The sequence below is a fragment of the Hypanus sabinus genome, chromosome 9 (genome assembly GCF_030144855.1).
Source record: "Hypanus sabinus isolate sHypSab1 chromosome 9, sHypSab1.hap1, whole genome shotgun sequence".
Taxonomy (NCBI): Eukaryota; Metazoa; Chordata; class Chondrichthyes; order Myliobatiformes; family Dasyatidae; genus Hypanus; species Hypanus sabinus.
In genome coordinates, this window is record NC_082714.1 from 115,031,937 (window position 1) to 115,059,650 (window position 27,714).

Genomic DNA, 27,714 nt, shown 5'->3' on the forward strand with positions numbered 1-27,714 from the left:
TCCCTGTTGAAAGAGCCCGGTCATTCTCCTCTGACCTTTGATTAACATGGCATTTTTGCCCCCAGAATTGCTGCTGATGTAATTTTTTTTCCCACCAACTTCTGTAAACTCTAGAAATTGTTGTGTGTGAACATTCCAGGAGATCATCAATTTCCAAGATGCTCAAACCACCTTGCCTGGCACCAACAATCATTCCACTGTCAAAGTCATTTCCATGACATTTCTTCCCCATTTTGATGTTTGGTCTGAACAACAACTGAATCTCTTCACTGTGCACTGAGTTGCTGCGACATGATTGGCTGATTAGATATTTGTGTTAATGAGCAGGTGTACCTAATAAAGTGACAGCTGAGTGAACATGTGCCTACCTCGAACAAAAGTAGGTCTGAGAGGAAGGCCAAAGCAAAGCAGTGATTCAGAACATCTTTTACCTGCTTAAGTGAAGACTGTTCTGGGGTATCCTGACTAGGCCAGTCTTTAATGTGCTGGTCATGGTGATCTGGCCATAGCGAGCAAGCAAACAGTGAGTAGAGTCCAGTCTCTGCTCTTAACGCATTGTGGTAGTCTGAGGAATTGATGTCTCTCCCTCCAATTTCTCTGTTGGATTCATAGAAAATTGGAGCCCTGGATCAGTGTTACATGGTACATTATATTTTCCTTTTAGATATACAAGGGGTGATTGATAAGTTCGTGGCCTAAGGTAGGAGTCAATTTTAGAAAACCTAGCACATTTATTTTTCAACATAGTCCCCTCCTACATTTACACACTTAGTCCAGCGGTCGTGGAGCATACGGATCTGGGGCCTCCAGAAAGTGTCCACAGTAGGGGTGATTGATAAGTTTGTGGCCTATGGTAGAAGGAGATGAGTTATGCAGCTCTCGTTACATGCACATGCAGGTCAACTCTTTGACTGATTATCCAGAAAGTTTTAAGTTAATAACTCATCTCCTTCTACCTTAGGCCACAAACTTATCAATCACCCCTGATGAGTTATTAACTGATGACACCATTTTGGTTTGCTTTGCTAAGTTTTGCCAGCACATACAGATTAAATACTCTTGCGTTCCACAGTCTGAACCATCCTATTGGTACCAAATGATTCCCACTGCAATGGTAACAAGGGCTTCCCGGCAGATCCGCTTTCAAGCTCACCTGAGCTCTCCTTAAAGAAATTCTTCGGACTAAGCTACTGATTACTTGTTTTTTTAAATGTCCTGTAAAAGCTGTTTCACTGTTTTATCATAAAAATATAAGGGAGTATAACATTGCTTTGCATTGTTGCATATTTGATGATAATTACTATTTGATAATACATGCTAACTGTACTGAATTTCAGATGGTCAATATATTAGGACCAAACTGAGCCAATAAAGATTGGCACACATGGAGCACATCTGGCTTTTATCCATAAGGCAGTTGATACCTCAATGCAAAATATTACTTTTCTTTCATTGATACCATTTTTTGAAAACAATATTAATTTAACATTCTTTTCACTTACTTTAAGAAGTTTTATTTAAGTTATTTTATTTGTTTGCATTTTTGCGGGACATTGAATATTGGGCACAAGCAATTCCGTAATTAATTGTTTAATCTGACAAATGGCTTTAAGATTTCTAACAAAATTATCTATGGCAAAACAAAATCTGCTAAAAGTTAATAACTTTACATTAAAACCACAAAAAAGTGATTAGAAATCATTCATACAAACAGACAATAATCGGAACAAACCAGATTCTTCACTTTGTGGGATGAAGATTAACATTAACAGAAGAAAACCATTTTCTACAATGTTGCTGCAGTATCTCCTTGAATGGTTTGTTAATGACAGCCAAGGTTTTGAAAGGAAACCATGTCCTAGGGTTACAAACATTAATACTCAAACTCTAGAGATGTACTAACACTTCAATAGGTGCATACTTCCCTAAACAATGTTTGTCCAATTTCTTTATAAATATTCCTGAAGCGTTGCATATTGCAGCTCTTTATATAATTACCTCATCGACTGGGTTGGTGCCTACTCTTTATATATTTAACTCAACTGACTTAATATAGCATTGGTCTATTACTCCTAGATTAAACATCAAGGTGCAACGTTTGCAGACTTCAGGTGATCAACCACGAGGCAAGACTGAGGTGTTCAGCAACTCAGCCAGGAGATCTTTTGGCCTTCCAGTCACTAGGTGGACTCAAAAGATGTGCGAAAAGAGATTTGTAGAAATTGGGGTCTGTCATTCGCAAAATAACTTAAAACTCCACAAGCTGGGAGCCTCCTGGTATTCCCAATTTTTGTTCTTTTGATATGGTAATTTTCAAGAATTTATTCATGAAGAAAATCCTCTGCTAAGGAGCTGTTTACTATCAGAGCTGTATACAAGCCAGAATGAAACTTGCTCGTTTAAAGGAAGTCCAAATATAATTCAGATGAAGAAAGTTAATCTCTGTTGGTTCACTGCACAACCAACATTGCTTCCTTGTCACCACATTCACTGACAGATTTACTTCACCTACTTCTAGGTGAAAAGGAGGCTCGGCATACAGCATGCTGCCCAAATATCCCAAAGAATGGCGGGAGCATGGCTTTTCCTGACTGGGATTTACCCAGGCTTCTCCTGAATCTCCAATTCAGGTTAGGATTATATTTAGATTGAAATTTCCTGAGAGTTTCCTGGTTCCTGTGGATGATGGCTGCAAATTTACCATCAGTAGGAGGGACAGTGACATTCATTTGTAAAGAACAAAATCAACTGTACAAACCTAGTTAGTCCCTCAGTTTTCCAAGTGTGCATTTTAGCAATAAACTAGTCAATTACCTTCCAGAGGAAAAATAAACTATGAAAGCTGCATTTTAATGACAAGTAAAAGCAAAACATAAAATTAGAGTACAAAGTGAAGAAAACAATGATCCACCTACTCTTAATTTGTTTTGGATTTACAGATCAACATTGACTGTAATACATACAAACTCCAAATTATTTCTAGATTAAAACATTTTAATTATATGACTGATATTTAATTATACTAAAATGCAATTGTTTCAAGACACAATACAAACTTAATCCAAAACATATTGTAATTCAACCTAATTAATTTTGCTTTCAATTTGCAAAGCATAAAATACACGGCACAGCCCCTGGATAAAATGAAGCCTAATATTCATGCCTTACCACAGCATCATCAAAGTTCTGCAAAGTCACAAGATTCAGTAAACACGCCAAAATTTTATGCATAGGAATGAATGAGAACTCTGGCTTACTCAAAAAAATTCTGCAAGTTCTTCATAATTCAACATATTGTTTGCAGTATTTGACCAGACAGAATGTTGAGCTCCATCCATTTCTGTAGCCACTTGGTTGCTAAGCTCCAAAGTATGGTTGGTACCCCCAATCACTGCATCACAATCTGGGCATTTGCTTTTTTCCATTGCACCTCCACATTCTGTGATAACATAGACATGACCATTTGGACACTTGTGCCAATGACCTTGACGAAGGCCCATTGCCTTAACTATCATTACTCGCTCTGTTTCAGAAATGCCAAGGGCAGTTTCGGGCAGAGCCGACTTTAATTTTTCCATGTTTTCTTTAACGAACTTTTCATCCTCTTTGGTAAATTTTTTTGTGCCTTCCAGGATGTGCTGCACACGTGCAACAGTCTGTTCTGTTGAAGAGTCCAGTTTTTTCCCTGATGCCTTACTGCACCGAATGTAGAGGTCAACAAGGAATGTAAGCCTTTGAATTTCACTTTGCAGGTCATTAAGCTCCTGTTCTGTAAACCTTTCTCGACGTTTGCCTATCCAATTTAGATATTCATATAATTTAGTATTAAACTTTTCTTTCATGGAGAAATCTAATGTCACCTCTTGCTTTTTAAGTTTACCAAGTCTGCAAAGAAATGAAATTTTATTTTCAATGACAGAAAGACTATATAGTGACATTACAGATGACTGCAATGAAGAGAGCAAGTCTTTATGCAGACTTGGAAACTGTTCAGCTAAGATGAAGCGTGCCTTCAGTTGAACTATCAAAGCTGCTGCATTTTGCTTGATTGTTTCTACGTCCCCATGAACAAGCTTCTTCACTTTTTCAATTTCGCAGAGGCTCTTTTTTATCATAGCTCCATAACGCAGACTCTTCCTGATGGGAGTTTGGCATTTTGGACAGCTTTTTAGCTTTATAACGCTATCACTGCCTTCCTCCTCACCATCATTCATGTAATGGTCAAAACCAGTTACCTCAAAAACATGGTGACAGTCTTCCAGTTGAACAAACCTGGCATCAGGTTCTTCCTCAGTACCAAAAAAAATTTCAGTGAGATCAGCGCGGTCACAAACACGACATTTACCCGGGCAGGGTTCACCACAGAGTCCGACACAAGGATGCCTACATTTCAGCAGTTTTTTGCAAGGCTCATTGCAAGGTGGCCTGTCACATGGCTCTGAGCAGAGCTTTCGGCATTTGTAATGCTTACAAGCCCACTCACAAGGCTCTACACACGGAGTACATGAAGCGCCACACTTCTTCCTGCATTTGCTGTGCTTGCACAGGTTTTCACAGGGCCTTTGACATGGAGGGCACTGGTTTGTGCAGGGCTCCATGCACTCATGAGAGCAAATGAGCAAACGCTTGCATGGTTGTTTACAACTTTCATGAAAGCGACCTTCATAGCAAAGGTGACAGGAACCAGGACAGTTATGATCACAGTCCAAGATAGCATTACATTTTTGTTTGCAAGGAACACAGTTCCCAATCTTTGCAGCTTCCTTTATGTAACATTCTACTTCCTGGACATGACCACACTTTAAGGTTATTGGAACTTTCTCCTTGCATGTTGCACATTTCTCTCCACAGGTCACAGTACAATTATGTCCACAGTAAAGTATTTTTGAACAAGGTTTTTTGCAGCAAAAATCTGCTGGGTTCTTATAACAAGGCACTTCCTGCAAGTGTCCACATTTAGGAATTAACTTCTCCACCTTTACTTCACACTTGCCACATTTCTTATAGCATGGCTTTGTACATCTATGCCCAATTTCACAAATCACTTTCTGACATGGTTTCAGACAATCGTATTTCTTGTGGTCCACATCATATGGATGGCATGCCCTTGTGCAAACATGACCACAGTCCAGCCTGTACTCACATGGCAGGGAACAGCCTCCCTCAGGCACCTTACTGAAATCCTCCTTTTTAGACACTAAGGTCTGTGTTTTGGGGTGGTTCTGGCAAGAGAGCAATAGCGCACGGCCAATATTGCCTCTTGCACGCAAGGTATGCATTATCTTGCTCCATAGAGGAACATTTGCTAGAATACTCATGTTTCCTACGCAGTAAAGACCTTTCTTGGCCCTTGATAGTGCCACACAGACCCGATTTGCTATTTGCAAAAATCCAATTTTGCCCGATTCATTGCTTCTCACCAGAGAAAGCAGAATGATGTCATTCTCCTCTCCCTGATATTTGTCGACCACGTGAACCTTCACACCAGCATACTTCTCAGAAGGCATCATTTTGCGTAGACAGAAGAGTTGCCCTGTATAGGTGGTGAGGATTGTGATCTGAGAAGGCGAGTAATCCTGGCAGATAAGATAATGACAGAGTGCAACAACAAAAGCAGCTTCGTGCTGATTCTGATGGCTTTTGCCTTCCCGGATTTCTTCCTCAGGGAAATCATGTTCTACAAAGAACAGATTTGTTGATATCCCCTATGGAAAAATTGTGGAGAGAGAAGAGAGGTTAAAAAGTAACGTAAAGATTATCATGATCAACTAAAATAGTTCTGTATAGCTTAACCTGAATTGGACAATTATAAACTTGTCTATTTATCCAAATAACTTTTAGCAGAAGTGTGACGCACTCAAAGTTTGAGGGTTAGTTAATTCCATTACAGCCCAGGCTACCAAGTGTTCAATAGCATTTTCTTAGCTGAAACTGTTTGGGCTATATAATTAGGTACACAAGTTAGGTCAAATTAATGAACTTGTACATTATGTGTAACATGTACAAAATGCTGGAGGAACTTAGCAAGACAGCATCTGTGGAGGGGAATAAACAGTCAGTATTTCCGTCTGAGACTCTTCATCCCGACTGGAATGGAAGGGGGCATTCCAGCATCTTAACCACTTGGCCACGCACCACTCTCATTGCAGTGGAGGATACATTGTATTGGAAATGGGTTGCCACTGAAAGATCCCATCTTTCGTGTCGGATAGAATGAAGTGATCCCCCAATCTGTGTCGGGTGTCACAGAGGTAGAGAGGGCTACACTGGGAGCACCTGATACCATAGATGATCCTAATACACTTGCAGGTGAAGTGTCGCCTCACCTGGAAGGACTGCTTGAAGCCCTGAGTGTTGGTAAGGAAGGAGGTCTAGGAGCAGGTGTTACACTTAAGACCATAAAACATAGAAGCAGAATTAGACCTGTAGGCCCATTGAGTCTTCTCCACCATTCCATCAAGGCTGATTTATTATCCCTCCAAGTCCTATTCTCCTTTTCTCCCCGTAACTTTTAACAAGATGACCAATCAAGAACTATCAACCTGCACTTTAAACATACTCATTTACTTGGCCTCCACAGCTGTCTAAGGCAATGAATTTCAGAGATTCACTATCCTCTGGCTAAAGAAATTCCTTGTCATCTCTGTTCTAAATGGACATCCCTTTGTTCTGAGGCTGGGCCCTCTAGTCCTGACTATAGGAAATGTCTTGTCCACATCCACTCTAACTAGGCCTTTTAAAATTCGATAGGTCTCAACAAGATTTCCCTTCATTCTACTGAACTCCAGCAAGTACAGGTCCAGAGCCATCAAACATTTGTCATGTTAACCCTTTCATTCTTGTAATTATCTTCATGTACCTCTTCTGGACCCTCTCCAATGGCCAGCACATCTTTTTTTAGATAAGGGGCCCAAGAATACTCCAAGTGCAGTCTGACCAATGACCTATGAAGCCTCGGCATTACATCATTGCTTTTATATTCTAGTCCTCTCGCAATGAATGCCAACATTGTATTTGCCTTCCTTACCATCAACTCAATCTGCAAGTCCCTTTGCACCTCTGATCTTTGAATTTTCTCCACATTTAGAAAATAGTCTACGCCTTTATTCCTTGAAGGAGCTAGATAGATATCTGATGGACAGGGGAATCAAGGGATATGGGGACAAGGCAGGGACTGGTTATTGATAGTGAATGATCAGCCATGATCTCAGAATGGCGGTGCAGACTCGAGGGGCCGAATGGTCTACTTCTGCACCTATTGTCTATAAAGTGCATGACCATACATTTCCCTACACTGCTTGCCATCTACCACTTCTTTGTCCATTAGACCATTCTGCTCAAGTCCTCTGCAGACTACCTGCTCCTCCGCTGATCTTCGTATCATCCACAAATTTGGCCATCAATTTCATCATCAAAATCTGATATTTAATGTGAAAAGAAGCTGTCCCAACACCAACCCCTGCAGAACACCAGAAGTCACCGGCAGCCAAACAGAAAATGTCCTCTTTATTCCCACTCTTTGCCTCCTAGCAGTCAGTTATTCTTCCATCCATGCTAGTATCTTTCCTGTAACACTGTGGGCTCTAGTTAAGCAGCCTCACGTGTAGCACCTTGTCAAAAGCTTTCTGAAAATCCATGTAAGCTACATCTCCTGTCTATCCCGACTCTTGTTTGTCCTGCCTGTTATCCGTACAAATGTGACAAGTGCCAGTAGGGAGATCAGCGAGGTAGGGAAAGTGTCTGAAGGGGTCACATAGTGATCCCTCCAGAAAATGGAGGGCGGAATGCAGTGGAGGGAAAGATGAACTTAGTGACAGGATCTCAATGGAGATGGCAGAAGTTAGGTTTGTATATTATGTGTCAGGGTCAGCAACTATTGGCCTGTTTCAGCACTGAAATAGTGTTTGTGACAATTTCAAGTCAGTATTTCCGGATTTTTCAATAAGAGTCTCCTGCTGGTTATATTTCTTGAGATGATTTGCTGTTCTGCTGTCCGGTAAGATCGTAGCTAATCTGGTTGTAATATCAATTGGTGTTGTTTTAGTCTCTTTCTATACAGTGCTCTACCAGACAACTCACAAGAGGTAAAATGTTACACTATTGTTCGAATAAAATGGATGGGGAATGCAACCAACAAATTCAGACCAGTCAACTTAATCTCAATTGAAAGAAAGTTTTTAGGGAAAATGGTAAGGAAAAGATGTGTTCTGATATCTTGTCTGCTTCAATCACATCACACTTGCAAACTGAGACAGACAGAACTCTGGCCTTTCAAACTTTCCTTCCTACAGTGCTAAATTGGAAGAGCAACCATCAGTATAGGAGAGGATCAAGTTAACACCAGAGCATAATGTGTTGTTGGTCTTTGGTTCTATACCAGAGCTGGGCCATCTGACTTTATTGTGGTAGCATCAGACTGAAATCTGTGTTTTAAATATGGAAACCAGGGGAAAGCAACTCCAGGCAAGTTTTTAAACAAGTCAGCTTTAATCACTAAGCATCAAAAATATAGATGGGTGCACTTATTTTAATGATTGATCCTTATACCCACTGCAATATGGACTAATTTATGACTTAGTTTGTAGGAGACCGGGTCAAATCTAGGACAACCAGCTGTAGGATTGTGTATTTTATTTTAAATGTACTTCTTTGATTTCCCAGTGACTGATGTGAGAAGACACCACATTGTTCCCAAACTAAAATTTTTGTAATAGTTAGTCAGTGAATCAATAAATCATTGAAGTTCAACAGTAAACGCTGTTCATTTTCACTCATTTCATTGCCCTAAATATGTATCTGCTAATGTAAAAAATATACCTTAATGTTTTCATAATCCATTACAGATGGGTGATTCTCCAGGTGCGCATAGATGTGAGGAGTTAAAAGCTCAGCAATTTCTGGTCTCATACGATGCTGAAAAGAAAGAGTTAACCCTTCATTATAAATATATGTATGAAGTAGGAGTAAAAGTAGACCATTTGGCATCTCAGGTAGGTTCTGCTGCTCAATAAGATCATGGGTAATCTGGTTGTAACATAAACTGGGGTTCTTGTCATCTCCTTCTATACAGAGCTCTATGAGATGATGCACAAAAGGTAAAATGTTAATACTATTGTTCAAATCAAAATGACGGGGAATGAGGCCAGCAAATGCGGACCAATTTAATCTCAGTGGTAAGAAAGGATGTGTTCTGATATCTTGTCTGCTTCAATCACATCACACTTGCAAACTGAGGCGGACAGAATTCGAGCTTCTCAATCTTTCCTTGTAAAATAATGTTTTACTTAGCCCGACTGATGACTGTTCACATAGAGCAGGGCTCATACAAAAAAGGGCAGCTGGGTATTACAAGTTATATAGGAAGCATGTCAACTGGTGGAGAAGTTGATGTCATGGGTGAGATGACTTTGGCTGGTGAATTGGGGACTTGGGTCCTACATAGCAGTGACTAAGACACCATGATTGAGTCAAATTTGAAGTTGGCAAGGAGCTGTGGGGAGTTGTCATCAATGAGAGTAGTATGTGGATGTTCTAACTGGAAGTAATCTAGGAGCTGCTCAGAAAAAGCATAGGAAGGGAGGGGTGGACTGCAAAACATCAGCCACAGTGGGTACACAGTTGAACATTTCACTTTGTTATATGTAGCCAAGTCATTCTTGTGCTAGATTGGAAGAGCAACCATCAGTATAGGAGACGATCAAGCCAACTCAGGAACTTAATGCACTCTCAGTGGTGTAGTTGGTCTTTGGTTCTGTTCTAGAGCTGTGCCATCTGAATGTATAGTGATAGCATTAGGCTGAAATCTGTACTGTAGATATGGAGACCATGGGAAAGTAACTCCTTATACCCACTGCAGTATGGAATAATTGATGAGGACAAGGACTAGATCATCACTAACAAATGCAACATTAGTATTCATTTTAAATTAATGTAGCAGCATGACAACCCTTTAAACCTCAAAACAGAAGGGTATATTGTTTGTGTTCGTATTGCTCCATTAAAATAGAAAATGAATATTTTTAATATGTTGAGAAATTAAAAGGAGGATCTGAGTGCTCTTGTTCATGAACCTCTGAAAGTTAACATGAGAGTACATCAAGCAGTTGGAAAGGTCAACAGTACACTAGTCTTTACTGCAAGAACATTTCATAGGTATGAAACCACAGGAAGTAGAGTGTTGCTACCATGAAATAATGCTCTGATGAGATCATATCTGGAATAATATGAACAGATCCTGCCTCTCTACCTGAGGAAGGAAATACTAGCAATCAAGGGAATGCAGCAAAACTTTACTATATTGATTGCTAAGACGGACTTGTTGCCTAAAGAAACTGAGTGGGCAATGAGAGATGATATCACTAAAATTTAACTTGTACAGATGCAGAGTCAATGTTTCTCTGGGATAGGGTATCACAAACCAGAGTCAGAATCTCAAAATATGGAGTTGGCTTGCCAGGAGTGTCTCAAAAAGAAATGTATTCATATAGAATGGTTATGAATCATTAGAATTATCTAGCCAACAAGGTTGTAGAGATTCAGTCATTGACTTTAAGAGAGGAGATTAATAGATCTTCAGATGCTAAGGAAGTCAATGGTATGGATTATTGCAGGGAAATTGTGAAGAAATGAAAGATCTATTATGATCTTAATTTGTATCATAGTTAGTGTGAAGGGCCGAATAGTCTCCAGGTGCCCTTATTTATAATGTTCTAATAAAGAGGCAATCCTTGGAAAATTACCAAAGATGTTTTCTTTTGGCTTAGTATTGCCTAAAACCTTAAAGATGGCCTTTCATTTTCAGGTTGTGGATAGAAAATGCCAGTTTTTCAATTGTTTTAAAAAGCATCATAACAATTTTTTTTTGGTCATGAAACTGTTTGGCATACACTTCACTCATTCTCACCTGATAATCCAGTCGCACGAATGGAACGTTGACCTTTACCAGTCTTTCAAATAAAGAAACTTCCAAATGGAAGTTTCTGGCGAGATCATACACTGTTGCACTGGGACGAAGCTGTCAAGGAAACACTACATTAATGGCTGAAGATAGCATAAAGATAACTCATATAATCTGATTATCAACATCCAACTACATATTCTCAAGACCACTCGAAGTACAGAAAGAATAACAGAGCTGTAATTTCAAGAAGCCACATCACAGTGAGCAAATGGATGGTCACCAACTATCTACAGTTCAGCATATTTGGTGGCTAGACTTGAATTATAACTTCAACCTGCATTACAAAGAAGATTTAACGAAGGAATCTTCTTAAACAGTAATCTTTCAAAATCAACTCATATTATTTTGGAAACTAATCCCCAGACAGTAAGAGCTCTTCACTTTGGAGAGAGCACTGGGGCTGACAATGGAACAACATAAAGAGGGAACCCAAGTACAGATCAGATTAGCCAGTAGTTTTTTTAGCGAGTATTTTTTTTCTTTTTTTAAGCAACAGGTGCTAAATATCTTCTTCATCAACATTATTGAAGTTATTGCAGTTATTGAAGTCAACTGCACTATTTTGTACTTGCATTTAAAAACTGTAAAGGATGATTAAATGTCTTTGATTGGTACTTACCACCTGAATATTCAGGCTGGTTAAAGGGTATATGCTACTAATATTTAAATGCCATTTTAAAAATACTGTTTTGTAGCAAAGAAATCATCTGCTACTGGCCATTCTCTATTTAACAGTAAAAAACTATGTCTGTTTAATATCAAGGCCCGGGGAGGATTAGTTATTGGGTTTCCTGTTTGCATTTTGTGATCTCACTAGAAACAAATAGAGAACACATTGTGACAATTTAAAGCAGCATCGTACATTTAAAGGTAGTGCATTTAAAGTTATGCTTCTCTAGCTGAACTTGGCATTATTTGAGAACATCTACTCTTTGGATTTTACAACACACTTTATGCAATGGATTATGGACCCAAGGCAATTTGAAAGAAGATAAACTTTTTTAAAATGAGCTTGCAACACAGAAACTGTAATATGGTTACAATGTTGAATTTTACATTCTGGCATTTGAAGCTATAAAGAGGACTAACTGTATTCCTGAATGGGCTCATTATTCATTTGGTATGGGTGCCATTTTGCTGACAGACCATAAAACTGTACAAATTGCCAGCACATTCTGCTGGAAATCTGAAGTGCCAAATTTTGCCCAAGGTGGCTGGTGGTCCTTCCAGTTCTTGCTTTCAAAAAAAAGGTAATTTGCTTTCCCATTCCAAAGCTTTACTACATTTCACTGAGTAAGTGAAATTGTAGCTATATACCGCTTTTAATATTGAATGGACTTGTAGTTTTTAGTGGAATTAAAAGAGTGTTGTTTCAGAGTTCAAACGTAATGTTGCTTTTAAAAGGTGAGAAAAAGGTCACAATCTTCAATTGTCAGATTCCCAGAAATGTGCTGTTGGATTTCATAGTATTTTCTGCACAGTTAGTTTCAACACACATATTAAGTTATATACAAATCATCTATTGCAAGATCTCCCAAGTGCCAACACATAACCTTGCAGCTGCAGTTTCAGAGCCCAGCTCTTAAAGGGTCATGCTGGGGCTCCCCAATAGCACAGCGGTTAGCATGATGCTATTACAGCTCGGGGTGTCAGAGTTCAGAGTTTGATTCCTGCATCCTCCAAAAGGATGTTTGTACATTTTTTCTGTGTGCATATTGGCTCCATTCGCGTGCTCAGATCCAAACGTACCAGTTAGTAGATTAATTGTTCATTGTAATTAGGCTAGGGTTAAATCGGTGGGTTGCTGGGCAACAAGGCTCAGTGCGCATAATAGACAGTAGGTGCAGGAGTAGGCCATTCGGCCCTTCTAGCCAGCACCGCCATTCACTGTGATCATGGCTGATCATACACAATCAGTACCCCGTTCCTGCCCTCTCCCCATATCCCTTGACCCCGCTATCTATAAGAGCTCTATCTAACTCTCTCTTGAATGCATCCAGAGACTTGGCCTCCACTGCCTTCTGGGGCAGAGCATTCCACATATCCACCACTCTCTGGGTGAAAAAGTTTTTCCACATCTCTGTTCTAAATGGCCTATCCCTTATTCTTAAACTGTGGACTCTAGTTCTGGACTCAGCCATCAGCAGGAACATGCTTCCTCTCTCCAGCGTGTCCAATCCCATAATAATCTTATATGTTTCAATCAGACCCCCTCTCATCCTTCTAAATTCCAGTGTATACAAGCCCAGTCGCTCCAATCTTTCAACATATGACATTCCCGCCATTCCGGGAATTAAACTTGTGAACCTACGCTGTACTCCCTCAATAGCAAAAATGTCCTTCCTCAAATTTGGAGACCAAAACTGCACACAATTCCCCAGGCTGCAGAAGGACCTCTTTACTCCTATACTTAATTCCTCTTGTTATAAAGGCCAGCATGCTATTAGCTTTCTTCACTACCTGTTGTACCTGCATGCTTGCTTTCATTGACTGATGTACAAGAATACCTAGATTTCGTTGTACTTCCCCTTTTCCTAAATTGACTCCATTTAGATAGTAATCTGCCTTCCTGTTCTTGCCACCAAAGTGGATAGCCTCACATTTATCCCCATTAAACTGCATCTGCCATACACTTACCCACTCACCCAACCTGTCCAAGTCACCCTACATTCTCAAAGGGCCTGTATCTCCAAATAAATACTGCTTTTTCAAGATAGATGCTGTAACAGTGGTAGAAGGGATTCAAAGTGTTTTCAAGGACTCAGAAATATCTGGTGAAGAACAGTAACCATAGAAACCCAACTATTTATGCAGGAGGATTCTGGATTCCTTTCTGATGGTTGTGGCAGGAGGTTTCTAGAATATTTTTGCAAAGAGAAACATTGCAAAAAATGTCCATAATCCTCAGCACTCACAGGCAAACACATGCCTGTATTTGAGGTTGTAGATCACATTTCTGTTATTCCCATACAGGATGTCACTGGCAAAGCCTGCATTCGTTGTCTGTCCAGAATTAACTGTGAACTGTTGAGAGTTGTTTACAGTTGGTCTTACGTAACTTTAGACCCACCATTGGTCAGAAGGGGCAACGAAGACAGTTATTAACCAGAAATGACAATTTAATTCTTTCATGGTTAGCACTGTTGAAACTCACTTATCTTTAAAATAAACTCTTTAAAATAATTAATTTTGAATTTCCCATTTCCCTTGGTATGATTCAATCTCATACTTCCACATAAGCAGTCCAAAGTTAGCCATTGTACCATACCTGGTATGGTTATGATCATTTCTGATGATCTTAGTGAAGCCTAGCCTGCATAGATATTGCTCCACACAACCAGTTGTATGTAACACTCCCTGTAAATTCTGCACACTGAGTACTTAAGTGCCTGCTCGTGTATGATCCTTGCAACTTCCTCCAATGCCTGTGGTGGATTTCCAAACTGTTCCACAACTTTTCTGAGCGATATCCCCCAAAGGATGCCAGATTTGAGTATGGAAAAGTGATTGAAGATTAAAAAAAGGCTCAGTGTTAAATATGAGCACTGTGAGCAGTAGGATTACAGAGTTCTGGGGAGCAGTCCGAAAAAAGAATGTGGTTTTGTGCATTGACCCTTTTAATTAGTGTGTTTCAGGAAAACATGGTGAAATTTTGTGCCATGAGTCAAAACAAAATATTGGATCCTTTGATCAGTGAGGCTGAAGTTCAGATTGGAGATGAATATTGGGCACTATTTGATTTTTGACATGATTTAGAGATACAGGTTGAGTACCCCCATATCAGAAAAGCTTGGGGCCGGAAGTATTTTTGCTTTTTTTTCCCACATTTTCTAATATATGGATCATGGGATCACCATCATTGCTGACTCTGAATTTATGTGCTACTGGCAAGCTGTCTTTGTCTTAGACTTGTTCATCACACATAAGTACTTAACAGTAAAAGTTATTACTTAGCACTAATATAATGCAAATACAATGTGTGCAGGGTAGCAAAAGCAGCACAGCAGCACTGGGAGAGAATACGTACCTGAATCAACTATTGAACAATGGCAAACAACGACAGGCTTTCAGTCTCCCCAGTGCTGCCATGTTTTAATTATAAGGTTACAGTATACTCTATTTGTATTTTACTTCTTTGTTTTATGTAAATTATAAAAAAACAATCAGCATTGTAGACTTTTTCTAGTTTTAGATCTTTCATCAGTGACGATCTTCATAAATATCAATATATTTCTCTGCTGCTTCATGATCAGCAGATGCTTTATCTTTAAAAAGTTTTGTTTTCTTAAATTTCTGCAACCAGCCTACTGAATATTCTCAATTACCGTCAATTTCAGAATGTCTTGATCGATCTTTGTTTCATGACCAGCATACCATTTTAAATGGCATATATTAACTCTGACATTGATGAATCCAGTCTTTCAACACACAATCAAGATCTTTATTTTTCACTTTATACGGCGTTTTTCTATTTCTCATTAACTTTCATTCATTACAGATGTTATATCACTTCTCAGAGTTACCTGTAATGCTTAGGGGCCTGCATACCACTTGGGAACTTTCCCAATGCTATAGGAAAATTTCCATTTGTGATATCATGCCAAAACTTGAAAAAAATTTGGATTTCAGAGGGCTTTCGGATAAGGGGTACTCAACCTGTAATTGGATGCTAGAACAATATTTCTACAGCTAATGAAAATCCCATCAAGAAGTCACGCAGTTGTGTTCCTGCCAGAGGATATGCAGCTGGGACTGGGTTTGATAGTGCTCTATTTTCAGCCGCATTACATTTTGTTCAGTGGTGTGAGAAGGAATGCTTGAGCTATTGACAGTCACCCAAAAGGGATGGAACTGGAAGAAATATGCAATCAGATGCAAAAGACACAAGGACAAATTCCAGTCCAAGTGATATTGCATCTATTCGTAAGCTGAATTAATCAAAAATCAAGTAATTTTTCCTACATGTTTATCTGCCATTGGTCAATTCAAAAGCATTTGATCTGTGGGGTGGATAGATGAAAAAAATGAACATTATACATTGGTTGCTAGATTGCCCACTGAACTGTTAGATTTCAGGAAAAAAAGATGGAATTGGAAATCATCAATTTCATTTTGTTTTACTCATCTCTGCACTGAACTGAGGCTGTGGCCTGCAACTAATGTGTTCCTGGATCAGCTGTAACTAGTTTCATAGCTGTGGACTCACTTTTGTGAACTTCAGTTCTGAATGTTAATGGTTACTTTCATTGTTTCCACAATTTGTTTTATTTTCCTTGCACATTGGGTGTTTGATGATCTTTTTTAAAGGGTTCTATTGGGTTTCTTTGTTTTGTGGCTGCCTGTAAGGAGATGAAACTCAAGCTTGTATATAGTAAACATACTTTGATAATGAATGCACTTTGAACTTTATAACCACTGGGTGAGAATAGAAACAAGGTTATAAAAGTCGATTAATTACCTCAGTTGATTAAATGTGCAACTACTGAAGGGACAACAGGGAGGGAACAGCATATACTGACCTGTTGATGGTCTCCAATCAGAATGAGATGTTGACATGCTTTGCTGAGTGTTGTTATTAAATGGGCTTCAAGAACTTCAGCTGCTTCTTCTACCACCACAACGCGGGGCTGTACTTCCTGCAGAACCTTCCTGTATTTAGCTGCACCTATTTAAATGAATAATTCAGTTAAACACCGGAGATTCCACTGAAATTGGGTGAGATTAGAACTCGAGGTCATTAGTAAAGGGGGAGAGGTGAAATGTTTAAAGGGAATCTGAGGGAGAGTGTGGAACAAGCTGTCAGCAGAAGGGCTGGATGCAGTTTCAAGTTCAACATTTAGATTATAAAACCAGATCACATAGGAACAGAATTAGGCCATTTGGCCCCTGGAATCTGCTAAGCCATTTCATCACAGCTGATCCATTTTCCCTCTCAGCCCCAGTCTCCTGCCTTCCCCCCTGTATCCCTTCATGCCCTGACTAATCAAGAATCTATCAACTTCTGCCTTGGCCTCCACAGCCACCTGTGGCAACAAATTCCACAGATTCGCCACTCTCTGGCTAAAGAAATTCTCCCTCACCTCCATTTTAAGAGGACAACCCTCTATTCTGAGGCTGTGTCCTCTGGTCATAGATGCCCCCACCATTGCAAACAACTTCTCCACATCCAATCTATTGAGGCCCAGAGAGAGGCGTCAATTGGAATGGATAACAATAAAGCCATTGGGTTCTCTTTTGTTAGCTGGAGGGTGCATCAGCAATTACAAAATATGTAGCAGACAGTGGTGGCAGCGGGAAAGGGGACACTCAAATCCAAATTGGATGATGAGACAGGCGATGATCATATAGCTAGATAGTGTAATTTCTATAAAACCTTGGAGAACGTGGAGTAGGAGAGAGCTACAGTACAGGAACTGGCCCTTTCACCCACTAAGACCACAGTGACCATCAACCACCCGCTAATTTACACTAATCCAACTTTATTCCCCCCACATTCCATAATCTCCTTCTAGAGTTTACCACTCATCTACACATTTGGGGTAAATTACAATGGCCAATTACCCTAACAATCCATGTGAACTTGTTCATGGGAGGAAACCAGAGCACAGAGCACCCAAAGGAAGTCACACAGTCATAGCAACAACATAAAAATGCCACATAGATACCACCCAAAGTCAGGAGTGAAGCAATATGAGGTAGTGATCCTGTCAGCTGTACCTATTTGCTGCCCATATCAACCTTTAGGTACCTTGCTACATGGGCAAAGGAAGATTTTTGTGCAATGTGCATCAACCAACTTGATCTTTCAAGAATCATTAGATTCTAGTCATTCAAAGGAATGGAAAATTGCAAATTCCACTCCACTTTTAAGAAGGGAGGGAGATAAGATTGGAAATTATAGGCTAGCTAGCCTGACTTCAGAGTTCAGTAAGATGTTGGCGTCCATAATTAAGGATGAGGTTCCGAGGTTGTTAGGGGCACATGATACATTGGGGCAAGTCAGCATGGTTTTAAGGGGAAATCTTGCCTGACAAATCTGTTGGAATTCTTTGAGGAAATAACAAGCAGGATAGACAAAGGAGACTCAGTGGATGTTGTTTACTTGGATTTTCAGAAGGCCTTTGACAAGGTGCTAAACTTGACACTGATTAGCAAGATCCCATGGTGATACTGGAAAAATACTTGCATTGATAGAAGATTGGCTGACTGGTAGGAGGCAAAGAGTGGGAATAAAGATGGCCTTTACTGGTTTGCTGCTGGTGACTAGTGGTATTCCGCAGGGGTTAGTGTTGGGACTGCTTCTTTTCACATTATATGTCAATGATTTGAATGATGGACTTGATGGCCATGTGGCCAAGTTTGTGAATGATACAAAGCTAGGTGGTAGTGTTAAGGAAGCATGGAGTCTGCACAAGAAATTAGACAGATTAGATTACTTGGCACAGAAGTATAGATGGAATACAGTGAAGTGTATGGTCATACACTTTGGTAGAAGGAATAAAAGGTGCATACTATTTTCTAATTGGAGAGCAAATTCAGAAGTGCAAAGGGAATTGGGAGTCATAGAGCAGTGTTCACTAATGGTTAACTTCCTGCAAATACGATTCATTTTAAAAGGCCTATCATATAAAAGTAAGCATGTAATGCTGAGGCTTTATAAGGTATTGGTCAGAGCACATCTGAAGTGTTGAGAGTAGTTTGGGACCCTTATCTGAGTAAAGATCTCATGGCATTGCAGAGGGTCTAGAGGTGGTTCATGAGAATCTCAGGGATAAAAGGGTTTACATATGAGGAGTGTTTGATAGCTCTGAGCCTGTATTCACTAGACTTTAGAAGATTGAGGGGGGATCTCGTTGAAACTTATTAAATATTTAAAGACCTAGTTAGAGTGGACGTGGAGAGGATGTTTCCCACATATGTAGAGTCTAGGACTAGAGGGCACAGCCTCAGAATCCAAGAACATCCCTTTAGAGCAGAGGTGAGGAAGAATTTCCATTGCCAGAGTGTGGTGAATCTGTGGAATTTATTGCCACTGACTGCTGTTGAGGCCAAGTCACTGGGCTTATTTAAAGCTGAAGTTGATTGGTTTTTGATTAGTAAGGGCATCAAAGGTTATGGGAAGAAGGGGTTGAGAGAGATAATAAAAATCAGTCATGATGCAATGGAACACAAACTGATTAGGTTGAAGGGCCTTAAACCATATTTAAAACAAGCTTACATTTCACTTACATACTTATCACAGAGCAGTGGTAAAGTTTTAAATGAGCTAGGTCTCAGGCTTTGCTGGTGAGGTTCCATAGAGAAGCATGTTAACAGTGGATTGGTTAATTAGCTAATTAACAGCAGCCAACAAGAAAGTTGAGCAGCTTTCTGTTTGAGCGGCAGTCACAAGATAGGGCTTAGGCTTTGATGTGAGGAGGCTGAGCAAGTGGCCTGGGTGTCGTGGGTGAGAATGGATCTTTAAAGAGGCATGGGTGAAGAAGCACAAGTGAAGTTTATTTTGTTGCTGATCCTCAGTACTTGATTTACTATAGGTAGGATGGTAGTTAGAGCAGTGGAATGCTCTTCTGAAGGATGTAGGAAATCAAGGGATCTCAGCCTCCCTAATGACATCTGTGCAAAGCTGCATCTCCTAATAGACTGGGTCACCGAAATGGAAAAAGAATAGGATCATCTGGGAACTTGAGAACATCATTTATGAGACTTCTATGGAGGTGACCAACCCAAGGCTTCCTCTCCAGTTAAATAACTGGTACACCTCTTTGGATACTGTTGTCACGGATCAATTGGACTGAAGAACTGAATCTGGGCTGTATTACTCCAGGTGGGGGGGTGGGGGCTATATACTTTCAGGTGCCAGCAATAGCATTCAGGTCTCTGGCACAGTAACTGCCTCAAGCTCAAATGGAAAAGGTGAAGTCAGGCAGGTTAACTATGATAGATCATTCAATAGTGATGGAAGCAGTCATGAGGTTCGGCGACTGCAGAAGAGATGCCAGAATGGTGTGTTGCCTCCAGATGCCAAGATTGAGGATGTCACTGAGTGGCTGTAGAAAATAGTTGAGGGGGAGGATGAGCAGCTAGAGATCATTGTATGAATGACAAAAGTGAAACAAGGATTGAGATCCTACAAAATGAGGTAAGAAGTTAGAAGCATCTTTTCCTTTGAGGGTCGTGATCTCTGGTTTACTCTGTAGTGCCAGACACAAGCGAGGTCAGAATTGGAAGGATAGGCCAGACGTACTTGTGGCTGAGGAGCTGGCCAAAGGGGTGGGGATTCAGGTTCTCAGACCGCTAGGATCTCTTCTGGGGTAGAGATAGCCCAAACAAGGCAGATGGGTTGCACTTGAATGGGAGAGGGAGCAATACCATTGTGTTACACAGGCGGGTTTAAAACAGTCTGGCAGGGGCCTGGGCCTTTGAACTGGTTTAAAGCAGTGAACAGTGAAAGCAAAGTAGGTAATCAAGATAAGCAAGGAGACTGTATAAGAAGGGGAAGGAATACTCAGTTACAACTCTCATTTCATTGCACGAGGTTTTTTCCATAACGGGTAAGGTAGATGAACACAGCACAAATTGACTCAGATCTGGGATGTTTATAGTTAGAACAGAGAAAGGAGAGCCATCAACTCAGTTGTCCCATGCTTACAGGTGTGACATAAGTACAGGTAAATGAGGAAAAAGTTCTGCATTATTGATAAGGCAAGATATAACAGGAATACTTGGGGATGACCATCTGGGGGTCATCCAGTGAAGCCACGAGGAGAAATTAGAAACAAGAGGAGGGTCTCTCTGACGGGATTGTATTATGGACCCCCACAGTCAACGGAACAGAGGACTGAGGAATACGTGAATAGCTTGTTGGAAGTGGTATCACAGGTAAACATGGTGGTGAAAAATGTGTGTTGCCTGCTGTCTTACATCAGTCAGAACTTTTGAGGATAGAAATTGGGACATGATGTTACATTATAGTAAGTTGTTGGCTAGCCTGTGCTTGGAGTATGTATACAGTTTGAATGCTGTTGTAGGAAAGCCATGATTAAACTGGAGAGAGTGCAGAAAAGACTTGCCAGAATGCTGCAAGGACCAGAGGGCCCGAATAAGAAGTAAAGGTTGGCCAGGCTATGTTTCAATTCCTTGCAACATGTGGCAATGTGGGCTGTATTGCTCTGACTCTGACCCCCAGGTCTCCTGGAGGTTAAAGCTGATTTATGTCCAGGTGAGTTTTTAAATAAGTGCCCAACCTCTACTGATGCACATACTTAATAGACTTAAGGAGAGCAAACCTGTGGTTGTCATTCCAACAACTTTAGCTTCCTTCAGGACCCAGAGGTCTTCTTGCAGCCTCAACTCTGTCAGTCTGTCAGCTGCTGTTTGATAGAGCTGCTCGTGCTGGATTATCCGTCGCCTTATATCCATCTGGTACATGGATAACCACAGTCTAGAATTTCAAAGTTTTACATTAGTCAGTCACAAATTCACCAACGTTATGGGAAAAGTTCATAACTATTCCTTTCCAGTGTGCCAGGTTTTCAAGTACTGAGCCATGGCATGTCTGTCTTTTTCCACTAGGTGGTGGTTAATAGACATTGCTCACTCAGGAAATAGCTGGATATTAATCTATAGAGTACTGTTACTGCAATCTTTTGCAGATGACTGGTGGGGATGAAATATTTATTAGTGATGGCAGTATGTGCGGAAATGTGTCCTTTAGCCCAGAAACAGGCCCAGGACAGGCTGTCTCAGGCCTCCAGCGGACTAGTGGACTGGCAGACATTGGGCCTTGCATTTCCCTAGTATACTCAGATGCTCCAGCACCAGACTTCAACTTCCCACAGACTTTCAGGCTTTGGTTGTGCTCTCGACCCCAGGATTCACCGCTGGCAATGAATAAGGACTCGGGCTAGGCCTTGAACTCTGGATTCTCTGACGCCTAGGACCCGCGCAATTCGCACTTCCCCCGCACCGTTAAAGCATGGAATAATCTTCATCCTACCGTAGTCACACAATCAAACCCAATTAAATTTAAGACAGCAACACACACAAAATGCTGGTGGAATGCAGCAGGCCAGGCAGCATCTATAGGGAGAAGCACTGTCAACGTTTCGGGCAGTCTCTCGGGCGCCCGAAACGTCGACAGTGCTTCTCCCTATAGATGCTGCCTGGCTTTCTGTGTTCCACCAGCATTTTGTGTGTGCTGCTTGAATTTCCAGCATCTGCAGATTTCATGTTTAAATTTAAGACAGCTCTTCTTCTTCAAAAGTCCATCCTCTGCCACCTCCAGTTTAAATTCTATGCGGAATATTTTGGAGGACCAAGAACCAAGAACCCCGAACCCCAGGCCTCAAGCTCCGGTCTTGCTGACTTGCAAACCTAGCGGGTCACCAGTGTGGAACTCCAGACCGAGAACCCACCAATGACTCATTGAACTGGGGCCATCAATCCTCGTTCTAGCTGGCCTACTATCCAACCACAGGTCCTTCATCATCTGTCTATGTAACTGGCCTTTGAGCACTGAGCTAGATCCTTGCCTGTCCTTTAACTCCACCATATCCCTAACCCTTAACCCTAACCTAACCCATAACTCCATGCTGTCCCCAAATCCAGCTCTATAAACCTAAAAAAAAACAAGTCTAAGACACTGAGAGACTACCTCAAATGATACTGCAAACTGGACATACTGATCTTTGTTCTTTCATCTCACTCATTCTGGATCAAGACAGGATTTCTTCCTTTCTTCCTCCATCCTCACAATTCCTTGGGCATAATATTCATGCTTTATCGATGGATATTTGAATTGGGAACACGAGAAGGCCACTTAGTTCCTCTGGTGAACTCCATTATAAAACCATGGCTAATGCAACCTCAGCTCCCCACTCATGCCTACTATGCCAAACCACAGCCCCATGCTTATCAAGAATCTGTCTACCGTCACTTTAATACATTCAAGATCTCTGCTTTTGAGTTCCAAAGGCTCACTACTCTCAGGAAATACTGTCTGCTTTTCAATAGTAGTTACTTGTTTTGGATTCTATCTTGGAGAAAACATCTTTACACCAACTCTGTCAAGACTCCACAGGAGACTCTGTAGCAGGAGTTCACAACCATAGTCCACTGTAATGGATGTCCAGTTAGCCCTCTTTAGTGGACTAGAAATCTTTATGCTATGAAATCCATTGGGCACAGAGCACCACCACTGAAAAAAGTTGCAGTAACTATGGAGTAAAATGATAAAATTATGGTTCCAAGAGCACCAAGGAGTTTATTAACATTGAAAACACAACACACTGGCCAATTTAAACTTGAAACGGAAAATTTAGGAAATACCCAGATTGCCAAGAGAAGAATTAATTATTCAGATCAGATAAAATGACATTTTATCAGTTGATCAACCTGAAACACAAATACTTCCCTCTCTACTGATGTTGCTTCATCTACTGAATATTTTCAGCATTTACTGTGGTAATATTCTAACATCTGCAGCTTATTGTTTCTTCCAATGAAAGAGGGAATACTGATAGATAGCACTGTGCGTCCTCTCACCTGTACAGTCGCCACCTGTCCTCAAGAGAAAGCAGCCAGATATTGGTAATTTTTTTCTGCTCTGCTGCAGACATAACACCACTCTTCTGCAGTTCCCCCTTTGCTCTCTTCTTCATTTTCTTCTTCTGGGGGCGTTGTTGCTGTTCAAAAGCAAGGACACCATGCTAAGAGCAGGACTGAGAAACCATATGAACAGACTATTCTGAAACACAAGCAACTTTTGGGAGTACAGAATAGCTGCTCAAGTGTATATTCTTGTTATGCAGCATCTGCCTAAGACTTTCTATCCATAATGAGCCCAGAGTTTGCTGACCCACACTGGTACTGTACAGTATGGAGCACACATGCAGTATACTCTGCTGAATTTGTACTGAACCAGTAACAGTGCTTGTTACTTACATTAGATTTGACAAATTCATGCACTTGGAACTTTAATGAAAGATCTCATTTCAGAACCGCAGGTCTACACTTACCTGCCAGCCGCCTTCTGTCATTTGGCCTGCTTTCTGAGTTCCTTGGTTCAGATTCATTGCTAACAATTTGTTTGCTAGTTCAGCAATATCAGCATCTTCCTTCTTCCTGGTCCTCATTTTTAGCTCATTCCCATCAATTACTCTTTCTGCCTGAATGAGCTCTGCTTCCTCAGGGATATGAATTAATTCTTCTTCCTCTTCATCTTTATCCTCATCCTCATCTTCTTGGTCATCTTAACACAAAAAAAGGTTTGATTCTTTTGAGGAGATGAGGAATAGGGCCAGAAAACAGTCCTGTAGTGCTGTAGTTTTCTACGTTATATTGCAAGGTAATAGGGGACAAGCTCTCCTCTACAATCACTCTGAGCACCGGTGCCCCACAAGGCTGTGTACTCAGCCCCCTGCTATACTCACTGTACACCCATGATTGTGCAGCCAAGTTTCCATCGAACTCAATATATAAGTTTGCTGATGACACCACAATTATAGGCCATATCTTGGGTAATGATGAGTCTGAGTACAGAGACGAAATTAAGAACCTGGTGGCATGGTGCGAAGACAATAACCTATCCTTCAAAGTCAGCAAGACGAAGGAATTGGTTGTTAACTTCAGAAGGAGTAGTGGACCACACAACCCCATCTACATCAGTGGTGCGCAGGTGGAACAGGTCAAAAGCTTTAAGTTCATCGGGGTAAATATCACAAATGAAATGACCTGACTTGGTCTAACCAAGCAGAGTCCACTGCCAAGAAGGCCCACCAGTGCCTTTACTTCCTGAGAAAGCTGAAGAAATTTGGCCTGTCCCCTAAAACCCTCACTAATTTTTATAGATGCACCATAGAAAGCATTCTTCTAGGGTGCATCACAACCTGGTATGGAAGTTGTCCTGTCCAAGACCGGAAGAAGCTGCAGAAGATCGTGAATATAGCCCAGGACATCACACAAACCAATCTTCCATCCTTGGGATCACTTTACACCGCACGCTGTCGAAGCAGTGCTGCCAGGATAATCAAGGACACAAACCACCCAGCCAACACACTTTTTGTCCCTCTTCCCTCCGGGAGAAGGTTCAGGAGCATGAAGATTCATACAGCTAGTTTTGGGAACAGCTTCTTTCTAACTGTGATAAGTCTGCTGAACAGATCCTGACCCGGATCTGGGCCGTACCTTCCAAATATCCGGACCTGATTTGCACTACCTTACTTTCCCTTTTCTATTTTCTAATTATGATTTATAATTTAAATTTTTATTATATTTACTTTGATTTGTACTTCAGGGAGCGCAAAGCGCAAAAACAAATATCACTGCGATGATTGTACGCTCTAGTGTTTGGTGACAATAAAGTAACTAAAGTAATGCAATGGGTGACAGATGACATACATCATTCATAATAGAAATTGTTCTATGTAATTCACAAACAGTGTCATTGAACTGTTGAATTCACTTTAAGAGGTGGTGTCTGATGTAATTATATCACTGTAAGAGGACTGCTTTTGGTTTGTTTGTAATGGAAGGAAAGGTCTGTGGATTTTGTTAAGCACATAAGACACTGACACGTTTTATTCACAAAATCCTACAATATGTTCTATTTTCTCCCCCAATAATCTCATGCAAGGTTCACTGGCCAGTAGTTACCTCACTTATCACTGCTATCTTTAAATAAAGGAACTATATTAGCTATCTTCCAGTCTTCTGGTTCATGACCTGTGGTAAACAAAGATACAGGTCTCCTCAGGGTCCCAACAATTTCCCACTTCTTCTCTCATAGCAGATAGATCTCACCAAACATGAGGATTTATCCTTCTTTGTGAAATCCATGATTATCTAACACCTCCTCCAAAATACTGACAAATTCCAGAGTATCAGCCACTCCTCTACTTTCCACACTTCTACTCTGGTGAATATAGAAAAGAAGTATTAAGTTAGGACCTCACTCACACTCTGGCCAGGCCAGTCTGACTGTATTACTCAAGCTCTGCAGTCCTAACAACATCCCTATGAATCTTTACCGCCCCCTTTCCAGCTTAATGACATCTTTCCTATTGCTGGAGTCCCACTGAAGTCTTGGCCCAAAACATTGACTGTTCGTTCCTCCCCATGATGCTGCCTGATCTGCTGAGATCCTCTAGAACTTCATGTGTGCTTCCAGTTGCTAGGCAACTGGAACTGCACATAATACTTGCATCTCACTAATGCTTTGTACAGCTGCGCCAAAACGTTTCATCTCCTGCACTCAAGTGGCCTGACCGACAAAGGCAACTGAGTTAGGCAACTTTTTCACCACCTTGTCTATCAGTGCCACCACTTTCAAGGAACTTTACTTGGTCTTTCTGTTCTTCATTTAGTTCTCTCACAGACCTCTTGCATATCTGAAGGGTCTCACTATTTTTCAGTAGCCTCCAATTCTATTAGTGTCTCCAATGCTATTGAGTTTAATACTACAGGATAATTGCATGTTTTGCCCAGATCTTCAACCAATATTATCACAGCAACTCAGATGAAAAATGAGATTTTCAATACTTGGGTTCAGAATCATGGAGTTGTGGCCCAGTAACAACCCAAGAGTTGTGATAAAACAAATCTGAACATTTTAGTACCTGCATTTTCCATGTCAACTGGTGATCTTCCAGGAATTTCAGGCACACCCATGAAGCCAAGACCAAACCACTCTAAGAGTAATGAATGTTTTTCTCCAGGAAACTGATGATCAAAATTCTGCAAAATTAAAACATTTAGTAAAACTTCTAACCTTAAAAGACTTAAAATCTGTGGTAACATCATAACATGGAAAAACTCGGCAGGTCAGTATGGAAAGAGCTACAGAATCATTAACACAAACTGAATACGTTTCATGGCTTAAACACGGAGGGTTATAAACACTCAAATGAGTGTTTAAAAATGAGTTAATACAGGAACAATGTACAACAAAGAACACCTCATGCATTTCAGTTCTGAAGCATTCTTAAGTTCATCAATTGTTTAGAGTTCATCTGTATTACAGTAGTTAAAGCTTTCATTATAGTTGATGTTAAGATGTTGGCCATGAAGGAGTTAAAATCTGGTAGAAAACATCAAAGTCAAATGAGTCAAGGACAGGGAAGTGGACAAACGATTTGTCTTTGTTCTTGCAATTTGGTTAAAGAAATGGATAGTGCCATTTTGTGAAACTGCTCTGTAATTTCTATTTTGTGAACTGTCTTATGACCTGTTTCTGCTCAGAAAAAGATCTATCTTCAAAGTGGTTTAAAGCAGACACAGTGATACTCCTGATAACCTGATGAACTAAAGATGATTTCCAATTAAGAAGTTATTTGTGATGCATTCTTTGGTATGATAGTATATGCAGGTTTATGAATAGGGGAATCTGTGTCTGACCTGAGAATGACCCTAGTACCAGGGTGATTCAGAACCAAGGACAGAAAGGTAAGCAATTTGATGCTGGTTTGGACGAGAGCCAATGGGAAACTGAAACACATTAGCCAGGTAGGCAAGAGTCAACAAGGTCATAACACAGCATTTGAACTGTTAAGGAAGGAGTACAAAAAGGTGGGGTTTCAAATACAAAGCAGCGAGAACTCCAGAAATTAACTATCATAAGGAAGGTGCCCCACATTAGGGGCTAGGAGAAAAAGGATGAATCTTTTAGCCAATGGGAGATCCCCTATTTTGGTGCTATAAATGGCAGAAGTTGTCTGAGTGAATATTAGTACAGAGAATTCATGTTTTAAGTTATTGGT

The 27,714-nt window shown here is 40.6% G+C and overlaps 1 protein-coding gene across 1 annotated transcript in view; it reads right to left on the reverse strand.

Annotated features, from left to right (window-relative positions):
• Nucleotides 1-1,508: 1,508 nt before the first annotated feature.
• znfx1 (zinc finger, NFX1-type containing 1) overlaps nucleotides 1,509-27,714 on the reverse strand; it is a 56,889-nt gene continuing 30,683 nt past the window's right edge. Inside the window, exons 7-14 of the mRNA XM_059980458.1 lie at nucleotides 26,575-26,692; nucleotides 23,977-24,209; nucleotides 23,504-23,643; nucleotides 21,247-21,401; nucleotides 16,480-16,625; nucleotides 10,904-11,014; nucleotides 8,818-8,913; nucleotides 1,509-5,705 (exon numbers count right to left, since the gene is read on the reverse strand). Coding sequence (XP_059836441.1) covers nucleotides 3,258-5,705; nucleotides 8,818-8,913; nucleotides 10,904-11,014; nucleotides 16,480-16,625; nucleotides 21,247-21,401; nucleotides 23,504-23,643; nucleotides 23,977-24,209; nucleotides 26,575-26,692 — 3,447 coding nt within the window. The 3' untranslated portion in view covers nucleotides 1,509-3,257. The remainder of the gene's footprint in view (nucleotides 5,706-8,817; nucleotides 8,914-10,903; nucleotides 11,015-16,479; nucleotides 16,626-21,246; nucleotides 21,402-23,503; nucleotides 23,644-23,976; nucleotides 24,210-26,574; nucleotides 26,693-27,714) is intronic.